At 42.0% G+C, this 16,410-nt stretch overlaps 1 protein-coding gene across 1 annotated transcript in view; it reads right to left on the reverse strand.

Annotated features, from left to right (window-relative positions):
* The window catches only part of DOK6 (docking protein 6), a 447,057-nt gene that overhangs the window by 96,984 nt on the left and 333,663 nt on the right, over positions 1-16,410 (reverse strand). The window contains exons 6-7 of the mRNA XM_032803415.2: positions 16,182-16,320; positions 6,763-6,768 (exon numbers count right to left, since the gene is read on the reverse strand). Of these exons, the coding sequence (XP_032659306.1) occupies positions 6,763-6,768; positions 16,182-16,320 (145 nt within the window). The remainder of the gene's footprint in view (positions 1-6,762; positions 6,769-16,181; positions 16,321-16,410) is intronic.

Raw genomic sequence — 16,410 nt, forward strand, 5'->3', positions numbered from 1 at the left:
TCTGAGATTCAAATTTTCCTTTAAAAATCTCCTCATTCTCTGAATATTATTACACACTTATCATTGATAAGGAAGGTTCTTATTGGTAAGGAAGATTCATGATACTAAGGAATGGTAAGGAAGGAGAACAGCACAATAACGACAATGGATTTCAAGAGGGCAGACTTTAGCAAACTCAGGGGTTGGTAGGTAAGATCTCATGGGATGCAAGTCTAAGCAGAAAAACAACTGAAGACAGTCAAAGAGACGTTATTAAGGGCACAAGAGCAAACTATCGCACTACATAGGAAAGATAGGAAGTATGGCAAGAGACCACCCTGGCTTAACCAGGAGATGTTCAATGATCTAAAATCAAGAAAGAGTCCTACAAAAAGTGGAAACTAGGTCATATTACAAAGGATGAATATAAACAAATAACACAAGTTTGTAGGGACAAAATTAGAAAGGTCAAGGCACAAAACGAAATCAAACTAGCTAGAGACATAAAGGGTAACAAGAAAACATTCTGCAAAGTCATTAGAAGCAAGAGGAAGACCAAGGACAGGGTAGGCCCAAAACTCAATGGGGCGGGGGAAGGGCAGGCAGAACGAAAACAGAAAATGTGGAAAGGCAGAGATGCTTAATGACTTCTTTGTTTCGGTTTTCACTGAAAAAGTTTAGTAGCGATTGGACATCTAACATAGTGAATGCCAGTGAAAATGAGGAGGATCAGAGGCTAAAATAGAGAAAGAACAAGTTAAAAAATACTTACAAAGTTAAAGGTCTTCAAGTAACCAGGGCCTGATGAAATGCATCCTAAAATACTCAAGGAGCTGTTTGAGGAGATATCTGAGCCATTAGCGATTATCTTTGAAAAGTCATGGAAGATGGGAGAGATTCAGAAGACTGGAAAAGGACAAATATAGTGCCAATCTATAAAAAGGGAAAGGAGGACAACCTGGGGAATTACAGACTAGTCAATTTAACTTCTGTACCTGGAAAGATAATGGAGCAAATAATTAAACAATCAATTTGCTAACATATAAAAGATAATAAGGTAATAAGTAACAGTCAGCATGGATTTGTCAAGAACAAATCATGTCAAACCAACCTGATAGCTTTCTTTGACAGAGTAACAAGACTTGTGGACAGGAGGAGAAGGAGTAGATGTAGTATATCTTGGATTTAGTAAAGCTTTTGATACTGTCATGTATGACCGTCTCATAAACAAACTAAGGAAATGCAACCTAGATCAATGGTTCTCAAAGCCGGTCTGCCACTTGTTCAGGCAAAGCCCTTGGTGGGCCGGGACAGTTTGTTTATCTGCTGCATCTGCAGGTTCAGCCAATCACGCCTCCCTCTGGCCGTGGTTCACTGCTCCAGCCCAATGGGGGCGGTGGGAAGGGTGGCCAGCACATCTCAGCCTGTGCTGCTTCCCGCAGCCCCCATTGGCCTGGAGCGGCAAACCGCGGCCAGTGGGAGCAGTGATTGGCCAAACCTGCGGACGTGGCAGGTAAACAAACCAGCCCAGCCTGCCAGGGGCTTTCCCTGTACAAGCGGCAGACCGACTTTGAGAACCACTGACCTAGATGGAGTTACTATAAGGTGGGTACATAACTGGTTGAAAAACCATTCCCAGAGAGTAGTTATCAGTGGTTCACAGCCATGCTGGAAGGGCTAACAAGTGAGGTCCCGCAAGGCTCAGTTCTGGGTCCAGTTCTTTTCAGTATCTTCATCAATGATTTAGATAATGGCATAGTGAGAGCACTTATAAAGTTTGTGGACAATACCAAGCTGGGAAGGTTGCAAGTGCTTTGGAGGACAGAATTAAAATTCAAAATGATCTGGACAAACTGGAGAAATGGGCTAAAGTAAATAGATGAAATTCATAAGGACAAATGCAAAGTACTTCATTTTGGAAGGAACAATCAGTGCTCATATACAAAATGGGAAATGATTGCCTAGGAAGGAGTACTGTGGAAGGAGCTCTGAGGGGTTATAGTGGACCACAAGCAAAATATGAGTTAACAGTGTGACACTGTTGCAACCAAAAAAAAAAAAAAAGTGAACAACATTCTGGGATGTATTAGCAGGGGTGTCGTTATCAAGACACAAGAAGTAATTCTTCTGCTCTACTCCACTCTTATTAGGCCTCAGCTGGAGTATTGTGTCCTGTTCTGGTCACCTCATTTCAGGAAAGTTGTGGATAATTGGAGAAAGTCCAGAGAAGAACAACAAAAACGATTAAAGGTCTAAAAACATGACCTATAAGGGAAGATTGAAAAAATTGGGTTTGTTTAGTTTGAAAAAGAGAAGACAGAAGGGACATGATAACAGTTTTGAAGTGCATAAAAGGTTGTGATAAGGAGGGAGAAAAGTTGTTCTTCTTAACGACGGAGGATAGTACAAGAAGCAATGGGCTTGAATTGCAGCAAAAGAGATTTAGATTGGACATTAGGAAAAACTTCCTAATTGTCAGGGTGGGGTTATGCATTGGAATAAATTGCCTAGGGAGGCTGTGGAATCTCCATCACTGGAGATTTTTAAGATCAGATTAGACAAACACCAGCAGGGATGGTTTCGATCAGGCGTGCACAACTCGTAAAGCAGCGAAGGCCATATTACTCCAAAGAAAACAGCGGAGGGCCGAACCCCCCCAGCCCTGCCGAAACATCCCCCCCAGCACCGCCCAGCCCCTCAAACACATCCCCCGCCTCAGCACCATCTGCCCTGCGAAACAAACCCTCCTTCCCCAGTGTCATCCTGCCAAAACAGCTCTGGCCAAAAAGGAAGATTTGGGGGAGTGTATGTGATACTTTATTAAGAATTTTTCAATGAAATCAAACAATTTTTAAAATTATTTTAATTTTTTTTTATGAATCATGGAAAAATGAAAAACACTTGTTCCGTTGAAAGAAAATATTTGTACTTTTCATAATTACCTTGCAAATTTAATGAGAGATATTACATTTCTTTTCGGCAACAAGCTTGTCATATTCAGAGGTCATATTTGAAGTGGATATTTTCATATTGTCTTCCAAACGGTCGTAAGTCAGAGAAGAATGTTGCTTGTTTTTATTCATGTTCATGATGGAAAATGTTTGTTCACATATGTAAGTGCTTCCAAAAATGCTGAACGTTTTCAGTGCAACTTTGATAAGATTCTTGTATTTTTCATCATCCAGACTTTTGTAGAAGTCCTGCAGGCTGCTTTCTCTGTGCTTATTTTGGTAAACTGCCGAACATTGAAGTTCAATAACCTCTAACTGCAAATCTAGTGGCACTTTCTCTGGATCCACAGAAAAGGGATCTTCAATCAGCTTCAACTGGATGTCTTCTTCTTTAGACAAGGTAAGTCTTCTGTCAAATTTTTCAGTCAAAAGATTGATGTGCTTTGCATATTTTTCTCCTAACTCGGCATGTTTGTGCTGAGGGATATGCTGTGCACAAGTGGGAAAGTGACACATTTCACCTTTTGACAGCTGACCTCTGAAAAGTTTCAATTTCATTTTGAAAGCTTTCACTGCTGCACACATTTGAAACATAAATTGATTTTTTCCCCTGAAGTTGAATGTTGAGATCATTCAGGTGTGCTGTAATATCACAAAGGAAAAAAAGATCTTGATTCCAGGACTCATTTTCAAGCTCTGGGAATTTTATTGGCCCATTTTCTAGGAAGTTTGCTACCTCCTCTTTCAAAGCAATGAAATGCTGGAACACTCTTCCTCGACTCAACCACCTCACTTCTTTATGGTAGATTAAGTTGCTGCACTCAGAGTCTACTCCTTCAAGAAAGGCTTGAAATGTCCTATGTTTTAGTCCTCTAGAATGGATGTAGTTTTTAATGGAAACTACTATTGACATTACATGGTCAAATTTTAAGACTTTGCGACACAAAATCTGCTGATGTATAATGCAGTGATGTTTGGTTATAAGAAGAGTAACTGCTCCAACATTTTTTCCACACATAGGTGGAGCACCATTAGTACAAATGGCCACGAAGTTTGTGAAATCTAATCTCGACTTATCATTCATGCACTTTATCACTTAACTGGAGGTTTATTTTCGGGTTGTGTGACCCGTCATGGAGCACATGCCAACATGTTCTTCAGTAATTTCAAAGTTTTTATTAATACCTTTAATAAAAATAAGAAGTTGGGCGTGTCTTTTAAATTGATGCTTTCATCCACAGCTAGGGAGTAAAAGCAGAATTCACTTTCTGTTTTAACTGATCACTTAGTTTGGTAGAAATGTCAGCTGTTTTTCTCTGTACAGTCATGCATGATAGACTGACATTCTCAAATATTCCCCTCTTTTCTGGACATAACTCAGACACAGCAATCAACACACACTTCTTAAAAAACTCGCCTTCTGTGAAGCATTTTCCAGCAGCAGCAATCTCCTTAGAAATTTGAAAACTTACTTTAGTAACCATATCGTTCTCAGTACTCACTTTCTTGAAAATTTGCTGTTCTCCACCAAGTTTTTTTTGCTAAACTGGCTGCTTCAATTATTTTTTCATTTGGGTTCAATTTGGTGAGATTGGGATGTTTAGTTTCAAAGTGCCGCCAAAGGTTGTATTCTTTCGGAGTAGCTAACATTTCGCAACACGTGAGGCGCAGTATTTTGTCTTTGGAAACAGTACGTAAGTATTTATTCATCCATTCATTGTTGAAAACTTTGTGCTCTGATTCTATTTTTCTCTTGTTCGTTTTGCTCATGCTATCCATTATGAAGCTCAAGATTTTGTTGAATAAATTCACACACAAGGGAAACATTCACAGTCACACACAAAGAGAAGAGATGTCTCACGGAGCATGGCACACTAGCAAGGCACTGATGGTGTGTGGAAGCCTGTAGAGGGTAAAAGAAATGCCGCGCATAGGGTGACCAGATCAGAGCAGTAAAATAGGACCTGCTCCCTCCCCTCTCAGCCCCACCATCACACCCCTTTTCAACCCCCCAGGAGTCACTATATTACTGCACACAGCAGTACCAAAAATTAAAATACTGAAAATGGATGCCCCTCTCCAGCCACCAACTCATCGCTAGCCTCCTCACCCCTCCCCAAGTATAAAGCCTCGCCGCCACTGCCCGCCCGCTCAGCTTGTTATCCCCCCATGAAATAAGGGAAGGGGAAAAGGGAGACAGCTTGAAGGGATTTTCTGGGGCTATCAACTAAGGGAAGAGGAAAGGGGGGCAGTGTGAAGGGATTGGATGCGACTATCCAACGCATAAACACAGTGGCCACAGGGAGTCTGGGATGGGGAGGCAGTATGATAGGGGTGGGGGGGGGGACAGCAGTCGGGGCAGGGCAGGTGCAAAACACACACACACACACACATATCTCCCCCGGGGCTGCTCACAGACAGTTCAACACCCCACCCCATCTCTATGGAGGCCGCCCTGGGACCAACCGTCGCAGTAGCCATCCTGCCCCCAAGTGAAGGGGGGGAGCTTGGGAGGGGGTCTCGGCCCAGTCTCTGCCCCCCCGAGCTATGGCTCGAGCCCAGGCTGGGTATCCCTCCCCTCACTTGGCACTTACTGGCTCTGCCTTGTGCCCAGCGCTTCCTGCCTCAGTAGGCCCCAGAAGTGACGCACCCACTGTACGCCAGGTGGGGGGAACAGGAGATGAAGACACATGTGGTTCTGGCCGTTAGGGCAGTTGGAGCGCGGCACACAGGGCTGTGAGGCACCCCCCGCCCCCACTGGGGAAAGGGCGAACCCAGCAGCCCCACTCCGCTGCTTGCCCGCAGTTCGCACAGTGAGCCCCTGGGGCCACATGTTGTGCAGGCCTGGTCTAGATAATACTTAGTCCTCCCATGAGTGCAGGGGACTGGACTAGATGACCTCCCCTCCAGTCCTATGATTCTATGAATCAGAACTACACATCCTCAATTCACCTCAATTTGCTCTAAAGAGCTGCTTAATGCGTGAATAGAGGAGGGCTTTTCAGTGTTTTTTTGAGAGAAAGAGGGAAAGAGACACATACATAGGGATTCACAAGACTTTGGGAGAAAATGGGTACGAGTCATAAATTTCCCCAGAATTGCAACATTTCTTCCAAACGTTAATACTTTTATGAACAAGATGTTGATAGGGATTCAGGACTCCATTTTGGCAGTGGTTTATTACTAGCAGTACCATTGATTTGCTCTATGACCTTGGGCAAGTTATATGCAGCCAAATTTGGCCTCAATCTCTCTCTGCCTCAGTTTAGTCATTAATATAATTATTACAATAATACCTATCACATGAGAGTGTTGTGTGGTTTTATCTGTTAGTAATGTTACTAACAACTACTTTGTTGGGGAATTTAGAACATTGTACAAGAGAAATGTTTATTTAATATAAAAGTAAAGCACTTATGGCTGGATCAGCTGCAGAGTCCTCAGCACCAGGCTGGACAGAGACCTTGGATATTACAGTGCGGGGCATTTTAGAAAACTCTTAGGGAGACGTGTTCATGAAATTGAAAAAAAAAAACAAAAAACCCCCTGTAAACAGCTTTGTTTGTTGATTTTAACATTCTGTTGCAGTGAGTACTACCCAGACACTGTGACATTGTGCTCATGCCTAAGAACCAAAAGTGAAACCATTAAAAAACAAAAACAAATGAACAAATTTTCTTAAAGTGTGCATAAAATGAACTAAGAATACTGGGTCAGAACAATGGTCCATCTAGCTCAGCATTCTGTCTTCTGACAGTGGCTGGTACCAGATGCTTTAGAGGGAATGAACAGAACAGGGTCATTATCAAGTGATTGATCCCCTGTCATGCACTTCCAGCTTCTAGCAGTCAGAGGCTAGGGTTGCACAGACCATGGGGTTGCATCCCTGACCATTTTGGCTAATAGCCTTTGATGGCCTTATTCTCCATTAACTTATCTAATTCTGTTTGAACTCCATTATAGTTTTGGCCTTCACAACATCCCCTGGCAGCGTCACTTTTGTCCACAATGAATATAAACAAGTCAAAATACCAAACACAACTATCTGATGCACACCTTGCTGCAATCCTGAAGGTTTCAACTGCTCAGTCACTGAGGCCAAACATCAACAAAGCGACAAAGCTGAAGCATTGCCTGGTGTCTGGCAAACACTAAAACTCTCTGACAGGTGAAGATTGTATAAATTTCTATAGCAGTTTTATTATTCTAAGAAATTCAAAATAAAAAATGCATTATAAACTTTTTCTTTTCTGAATACTATCTTCAGTGACATTTTGCCCGCTGGAATTGATTTGAGGACTGCACTGGCCTCCTAGGTAAATTGAGTTTGAGACCCTGATTTAAGGACTGTATCACCTTAAAACCCCTGTTAGAAAATAAGACAAATAAGCGAAGAGGCAGAAAATATAACATGAGCAAAAAATGTGGTGTGTTTATGGGTTCTTCTCTAGGAGTCACAGGTATATGAATGTTAAGTTACGAATGTTTTGCTATAATAATCAGATGTCTGGGTATGCCTGACTGAACCGTGTTTGGCGTTCTCCCAGCCTCCCCTGATCTAAATTTTTGAACAGACGTTTAATAATTTGGGAAAGAAAGCAAAGTACTTATTCACACAGGTTTCAGAGTAGCAGCCATGTTAGTCTGTATCCGCAAAAGGAACAGCAGTACTTGTGAACCCTTAAGACTAACAAATTTATTTGAGCATAAGCTTTCGTGGGCTACAGGCCACTCTTTCACACAGTGCACATTGAACCTGTGGAACTCACTGCCAGGGGATGTTGTTCTGACCCAGTATTCTTAGTTCACTTTATGCACACTTTAAGAAAATTTGTTCATTTGTTTTTGTTTTCTAATGGTTTCACTTTGATTCTTAGGCACGAGCACAAGGTCACATTTTTCTCAATTCTTCCCATCTCTTTCCTTTCTCCAGAAGCCCCTACTTATTACCCCATCTCTCCACCACCCCACATCTTTGAGGCATCTCTCTCTCCATCACCTTTCCTTCTTCATTCACTCTTTATGACATTCCAGAGTGCAATCCAGATCTACCTTGCAACCTGGGATGCCTCACAATGCTTTGCTGCTGTTGCTCTCAAGCTGAGCCCCTCGCATACAATGGGGGTCAATGTACAACAGTTGCTACTTTAAAGAGAGCTACCCAAACAGTTCAGTTTAAAGACAACATTGATTAGTTTTGATTAAAAATGACACAAGTCTTTTGTCTTCGTTGGTGGAAAAAATAGAAATATGGACAGGGAGAGAACGAATACCTGGGGTGGTTTTGCCCCTCAGTTTTATAGTCCAGTCACCTTTTGAAATGTATTTTGCTCAGGGTTACGCCTAGATAAAGTTCATTCCTGCTGTGAGGTTGGAGTCATGGAGCCTCCTGATGAAAGATTCCATGCTGTTGTTTGCTAAAATGTAGATTGATCTGTTCCTTCACCTCCTCTCGTGCTTGCCAAAGAATGGCCACTTGACAAGTGATTGCACCTCAACTGACTAAAAGTGTCAGCTTGTCCTTTGTCTTTCAAAACAGGTTTATCCACTTCTCAGACTCATCTGATAACCACATTACGAGTCATAATTTCAGTTTATGTTCATAACTTTACATATCATGTTACAATGCATATTTCACCATGATATTATAGACCAGTGAGTTACCAGTTTTTAAATGATATCTCACAAGGCATATTTTGTACAAAGATTATTATAATAGGCTGTAAGGTGTGAATACGGTGCATTTGGTCACAGCCTCCCAATTTTCTCTTCTCTATTTCTCTCTCTTCTTGCGTCCCATATTCCTTTGTTCCTTCTTTATTTTCCTCACTCACCTGGTCTTTCATTCCCTGCCCCACCCACCACCATCCCTCTACAGCTGGTCCATCCACACACACAGTAACACATCAATTCAACTCACATGTAAGCATTTCATGTATCTGTTCCCCCTTCTACACACAAAACACACACACGCACTCCACAAAACTGCCCCCACAACACAAAATCCACATATCCAGAACCAGGAGATAGGGGTTTAGTTAGAAGGGTAGAGAATGTGAGTTTGGGATAGGCAAGGCAAGAAGAACTCCAGGAGAGTAGCAGTAAGGTTCATGGTAGTACAGATATTAGCTGCTGGAGTCAGGACCCCTGGGCTGGAACCAAGGGCCTGGATTCCCCTACCAGCACAGAAGGAGTGGCACAGTCTGGGCAATGAACTTGAAGACTGTCTGGGTCTGTTCAGTCTAGTTACCTAGGGAGTGGCTCAGCCAGGGCAGTGGATTTAAGGACTACCTGGGATCATGTGGAAGAACTTGATAGTACTCTGGAAGGGGAGGACTATTGTGACTTTGCTAGATAGCTAAGACACAAAGATGTGCCCTGAGAAGCAAGAGATGAGCTGGTGACTGTAAGAAGAAAGTATCAGGATGGCAGAGCTAATCCCCAGATGAGGTCAGAAGGAGGCACTCCAGTGGTGAGTAGAGGTCTCCATGACAGATGGTCATAGAAAAAATATTATACTCTAACAGGACTTCTGAATCAAATAATTGACTTTGATACGAACTGAGGTTACAATACTCAAATTTAAAATTAAGGAGTGCACAGATTGAGACTGAGAAAAAAACCCAGAAGTATACTTTTTTTCCCCTTGATAATGCCTACAGCTGGAAGGGATCTCATCACAGATTATGAAATAGCACACTACCAGCTGTTCAGTGTTTGGGTACATCAGACAGTGGAGACAAGTTCACTTTTGCAAAAGCTCTCTGGAGTTGAACTAGACAATTTCTTCATGAGATAACAATAATATAAAAATGCTGAACTTCCATGTCAACTTTAATCTGCAGCTCTTAAAGAGTTTTTGAAACAATAACCAAATGACCCTCACAATACCTTGGAGGAGCGGATAAAGAGATACTGGAATGCAGGCACCGACGTATAGACTAATGGTCGTAGATTTCAAGACCGGAAGGGACCATTATGATCATCTAGTCTAACCTCCTGTATAGGGCATAGAACATCCTCAGAATTATTCCTAGAGCAGATCTTTTAGAAAAATAAAAATATTTATTATGATGATGGGGTGAGATGCACCAGCTGATTCTAAAAGTGCACAGCAACAATATATACATGTTTAGGACAGGAAATGAAGAAGAATAATGTATAAAATTGGAACTGCAGGAAGAATTTGGAAGCAGTTGGATTTTTGTCCAGGAAATCAGATTCAGTACCTATGCTCTTACACAAAATGAAACAGGACCATTAATGACCACAAGTGTTAGGACCTTGATTCTTTATCACATCTGAAAAATGGTAGCACAATACCCCCTAGGGCATCAAAATTTGAGTAACATACTATGTTTTCCTTCTTCAACAAGTTTACTGTTCTCCTTGCCTCAATAACACAGTTTAAATTTATATTACTTTGGGACAGAAGTAGATTCATCGATTCCAAGGCCAGAAGGGACCATTGTGATCACCCAATTTGACCTCCTGCATAAGACAACCACAGAACTTCCCTAAAACAATTCTTGGAGCATAACTTATAGAAACATAGATAGGAGAAGAGTGAAAGAGAGCCCTACAGACATTGTAAGTTATAAGAGGTTCATCTTTTATAAAATGTCTTATATCAGAAGAAGAAAGTCTCACCACTTTGAAATTTCATCACTTTCTCATCCACAGTGCTAGTGAATCACCTTCCTATAGTTCCTATACACTTACTAAAATTTTACTTGTTGTGCAAATGCATACAGTTCTCTGTTTTCCAAGTATTTTGTCTCTAGCGTTATTGATGTGTGACTGACATCAGCTGTTTTCATCTTATTCAAATATTATATTAAAAAAATTAAATTACAGTTCTTTTGAGACAGGGCGGCTCTAGCTTTTTTGCCACCCCAAGCATGGCAGGCAGGCTGCCTTTGGTGGCATGCCTGCGGGAGGTCCCTGGTCCCGCGGCTTCAGAGTACCTGCCGCTGAATTGCCGCCGAATCCGTGGGACCAGCGGACCTCTCGCAGGCAAGCCGCTGAAGGCTGCCTGACTGCCACCTTCACAGGGGCCAGCAGGGCGCCTCCTGCAGCTTGCCACCCCAGGCAGGTGCTTGGAGCACTGGTGCTTGGAGCTGTTGCTGTTTTCAGAAGATATAAATGAAGCTTTACTGCCACCTCTTGAAAGAAGCAATTTTTAGAGCTATTCCATTACACATCTCTGTCCTCAGCCAATCATAAGAGAGTCATTCACTCACAAACCGAACAATAAAACTTACCTACACATTCAAAAAGGTCAAAGTGCATTGCAACCTATAAGCCCCATTCTACATATCCAAACATAGTGAGACTGGTTGTGTTTGCCTTTATGCTAGTGTAAATCAGGAGTAACTCCAATGAAGTCAGTGGTGTTATATGAGTGTAAAGCGGGGATAGTGTTGAGGAGAATCAGGCCCAAAAATCCCATTTCAAAGACTTGGGGGAAATTTTTACTGTGGCATGGAGATTAGACACATAAGGATCATTAGGAACAGCTACATTCACGTGTTTTGATAGTCTCTAAGTTTCTTTTACAATTACCAGTAGAACCGTCAATAGATAACATCCTTATTGATTGTAAAAAGAGAGAGGCAAAGGACTGAATGGGCATAGAGTGAAATATTCTCTCATCCCTAGAGACCAGGCCTACACTTAAAACTTTTGCCAATATAGTAATGTTGGTTAGGGTGTGGTTGTCATTTTACAACATTTTAATACTGACCTAAGCCTTAGGATAGATGCAGTTATACCAGCAAAAAAGTGCTTTTGTCAGTACAGTTTATTTTATTTGGGGAACTGGTATAAGCTATGACACCCAAAGCACCCCTTGGTCAGTATACACTGCGTCTATACTAGGAGGCTTTACCTGTGTAGCAGTGTGGTGCAACTTGCACTAGGGCTGTTGCTTTTCTTTTGATACACACAGGATTTCAGTCAATACCTCAACAATTACAAGCACCAGATGTACCAGAAAATAGTAAGAGACAAATATTAAAACAAAAAGTACCCTGGAAGTCAATAACATCTTTTCATCTTGTACAAATAGCTACACATATAACCTATTAATGATAAAACCAAAGATTGAAATAAGCTAACATAGATAACACAATGGCACCAAAAAAGCCCTTAATAGAAACCAGTAATTGTTTTATTTAATTTTAAATGTTTTTAAACAATAAACACATTATTGTAAAAGTTTTTGTTAAAATAAAACACCAGCAAAACATAATACTCAGAAAAACAGTGATTCTGTCATTCTATTCTTGTCAAAAGGCAAAAAAATAAGAAAAGTTTTGCAACACTAGAAAACAGCTTTTATGTTCTGTCAGTAAGGAACTTCCAGCATTACGCACAATTGTCCAGTGCCCTGTACCTTGGGAGTCATATACACCTGTTCAAAGTGAGTTTTAAATGCTGCTGCATGGATCTGGTAATATTTCATAGTCACTTTGCACAAAGTGCATGACAGTGAAAAATCTGGCATGTCTGGTTTTTTTTTGGTATTGAATTTGAGGCAAACACGATCTTTACCTCCCATGGCTGGGTATATTTCTGACTGCAGCAGAAGTAGTGTGGTCAATTGAGCAGGGTGCCTCAACCGCTGTTGCATGAGGTCTCCCAACGCCACAATGTGGAGGGGAATTTGGCAAGGAAGCAAGAGTATCTGTCCATGCCTACGTGTATCTACTCTCCATTCTTTTCCATCATGATGATGAAAGGTTATATGAGACTCAAGAGCTACTGCAGCCCTGATGCTGCAGTGGCTACCATGGAGAAGCTTTGCTGCCATTTCATGCCTTTTGGAAGGTATTGGGAAGGATTCATTTTTCTTCTCATCCATTGCAACCTATAGAACTCTCCAGCACACAACACTGTTAGTGTTATTGTTCAGCAGTAGCCTTATTTGACAAACCTCTTGCAGTAAGAATTAATCCTGCCGTCTCTTTATTGACAGATTTGGTATTTTTTGAATGTTAAAGTAACCCACTTTGCTTTTAGTTCTCATAATGGAGTGCATAATCTATATACCTCATCAGGGTTGCTATAGGTAAAGCTTCACAGTAATTTCCTTTATAAACCCATTCATCTTTTACAGTATTGGATTATAACAATTTTAATCTGGAGGAATTTAAACATAGCATTAGAACATTAAGTATTAAAAACGCTACAGTGTTCAGGATGGAGCATACAAAAAATTCAAAGCTATTACAGACAGTCCTTTCTTTTATTCAACTTACTGAGACTAGATGGAAGGAGTAAGGATGGAATTAGCCTTATATCTTTCATTTCCTGATATATATAACAACAAATATATTATTAAACTTCAGCTTTTGTGTTTCTTTTCCTTCACTTTCAGATTCATAAAAATTAAATGTAAAATCCCTATGTAATACAATATTAATTGCACACAGTTCAAGGTAAAACAAATCAGAAAAAAAGGAAAAGTTAAGTAGTAAAGGCTATGGACACAAGACCAAAATGGGAGCTTTAAGGCAGATTTTAAAATACATTTTTGGCCTCTAAATCCTAGATTTAAAAAATATTTGTGTTTGCTTTCTTGCATTACACATTCACAACTTCTCTGCTAAGAAAAAAGGGGGGCATCTGAAGAAATGGTAGGATTATGATATTAGAGATGCAATGCAATGAAATCTAACTAAAAGGAAAACTACTTTTGTTAAAGATTCCATGCCTCTTCAGTTACAGGCTGATGGAGCTTCTCATATAGATGAGACCTCCAGTAAGTGCTCCAGTAAAATCAGGTAACACTGGACTTACTATGTATTTATATACATCAACAAACTTTCAGGCCTCTGTTATAAACCATAAAGCAGTAAAACAGTTCACAAGCCTATTTTGCCCCCTTTGGAGGTCATCATAAAGTTTACATACCAGAGATACAAACAGAAAATACACTGGGTGGATATTTCTCAGTCTGCTGTAAGAATTTAATGTTATGCACCATATGGTCAGAAGCACCATAACTGATGTTTTTAAAACTGTTACCTAATGGCAGAGCCAAAACAATTTCAGTAAGCAGTAAAGCTGCTGAGGAGCAGGTGGGAAGTCCTGAAAGTCACATTAATAAATAAGTAAATAAAGCAAACTGTAGTCACTCTCTGTATTCTGAATGAAACTCCCTGCAAACGGTAGACCTACAAGGTTCAATTACTCGTGCATCCAAGCTCCATTTTGCACTGGGAGGTGGCCAACAAGCAGACAGTTAGGACTCCTTGATTGCATGCTCCCCAGAGGATGCTGCACACTACAGTCTGGGGACCATTGGTATAGCCACAGACCTTAACCACTTACTACATGGCCTTGAAGTGGAACACAGAATAAAGGGTGAGCCTGGGTGTTGCTACCAACTACTGCAGAGTGGTACTGCTTGGAGCAGCAAACTAGAAGACTGCCTGAGTCACTGCAGGAGTCACAGGGTCAGGGGGGCAGGCATGAGGACTGCCTGATGTTGTTTGAGCATTCTCAAAGGGGAATCACAGTGTAATCTGGTGAGAGGCCTGAGTCATGATGCAGCTATGCTGTGACTCTGTGAGCAGGAGGAGAGCTGCAGATGGTAGAAAGAAGAAAGGGGGTGCTGAACTGGGCTGAGCTAATCTCCAGGACTGCCCGAAGAGGGTGCCACCCAGCAGTGAGTAGAGAACCCTATGACACCATCTCTAATACTCAATCACTTTTGTAAAAAAGCTGCTTTATTATGTACCCAATTAGGGTTGCCACCCATCCGGGTTTTTCTCGGACAGTCTGGTTTTTGACTTCTGTGTCCAGATGCCATTAGGTAGAAGTCCCCAAATTGTGGAGCAGAGGGGTGTGATGGGACTGTTGGGGGGCACAGAAGGTTAGGCAAGCACCCATGGGGGGCAGGGTGGTAGCACCACCTCTACCCCAGTTCTGCTCCCGCCCCAGCCATGGCACCAGCTCCCAGCCTGTGACTGGCCTCATCCCCAGCCTCAGCATGGCTCCACAGCTGGATGGGGGCCCGGCTTCCTGCCACCACCACAGCCCAGTTGTGGCTCTGCTCTGGCCCAGGACTGAGGCTGTGGGCAGGGTAGGGTCGGGAGTGGAACCGCACCAGGCCGTGGGTCTGAATGTCGACCCCCACACTGTGGTCTGGTTGTGGCTCCACCCCAACTGTGGATCAGTCCATAGACCCTGCCTCCTTACCCCTGTGTGTGTGCCCCTGCCCAGCCATGCCTGGCTCTGGGGGTGGGACAGGGCCTGGTTTTCACCCCGAAAGTCCAATCAAAAAGGGATCTTGGCAGTGTCTCATCAGATGTACTGACTGGACATCAGAAACCTCATTAAAGTGGAGTGGTGAGGAGGTGCCAGGTCATTAACCCACACTAGCCCCTGCACAGCTGGGGCTGTCTCCTATCCGCAGGCAGGCTCCTTGTCTGGCTGCAGCAGCTTCCATCCCAGTTCCAGAGCAGAGGGAGTCCAGCTGGGTAGGAGGAGGGAGGTGGAGATGACCCAACAAGCAAGGGAGGGAGGGGGGAAGAGGCAGAACAGGGGTCCTGGGGGGTCCAATGACCACAATTAGAAAGGTGGCAATACTATAATCAATAGAACTAAGATATCCTGTAGAGCAGTAAGTGTTTGGGGCAACTGGAACATAAATAAATACAGTTCCATTCACTCTATTGCCTTTTTCAGCTTGCCCCTTCTGCTTGTCTCCAACTTCATTTTAATCTTGATTTTGAACTCTCTTCTTCCCACCTTTCCTATGCCAGTAAATCTTCCTGTCTCCAGTTCTACAATATTTTTTATTTAGATTCCTGCCTTAAATCCTTAGCCATCACTTCTCACTGTGAGTGTTGCAATTCCCTTCTCTATGGCTTCCCCAGAGCTCTGCTCTCCATATTCCAGTATGTGCAGTGCACTGCTACAAGCTTTGCCACACATACAAAGAAGCAAGTAGGACTATGTAACCATCATTCCAAAATTCCAGGATGTAGTTGAAAATTACCTTCTATTTTTTTTTTTCATGCACTCATTGAATTTGCTCCATCCAGCTTGATGGATTATTTCTTTATTTTGTATATTATCATCTTTAAAAAAAAATCAAGGTTGTTGGGACTGGTTGGTTTTGTTTTGTTTTTTAAAAAAACACACCATTTTGGCATAACTAGATGGAACTGTACTCTGCAATCATCATAACCCTTCACTTCACCGATGGAAGTTTTTAAAATACTGGAGGTAAGATCTTACCCGTGCCTTTTGCTCCATCTCCATCATTAGTCTTTCATGTTGCTCAGCTATCGCCAGTGTTGCAGAATGGACTTTCTGATAGATCATCTCTCCTTCCCTTGTCTGAAAGGTGAACAGTCCTTCACCTGTGTCACACATCCTGGGATAAGATTTAGGGAGTGGGAAGAATGAAAAAAAATGTGAGTACTTGTTTTATAACAGTTAAAAATTAATGTGCTGACCTCTATAA

Source organism: Chelonoidis abingdonii, chromosome 2, assembly GCF_003597395.2.
Source record: "Chelonoidis abingdonii isolate Lonesome George chromosome 2, CheloAbing_2.0, whole genome shotgun sequence".
Classification (NCBI taxonomy): Eukaryota; Metazoa; Chordata; order Testudines; family Testudinidae; genus Chelonoidis; species Chelonoidis abingdonii.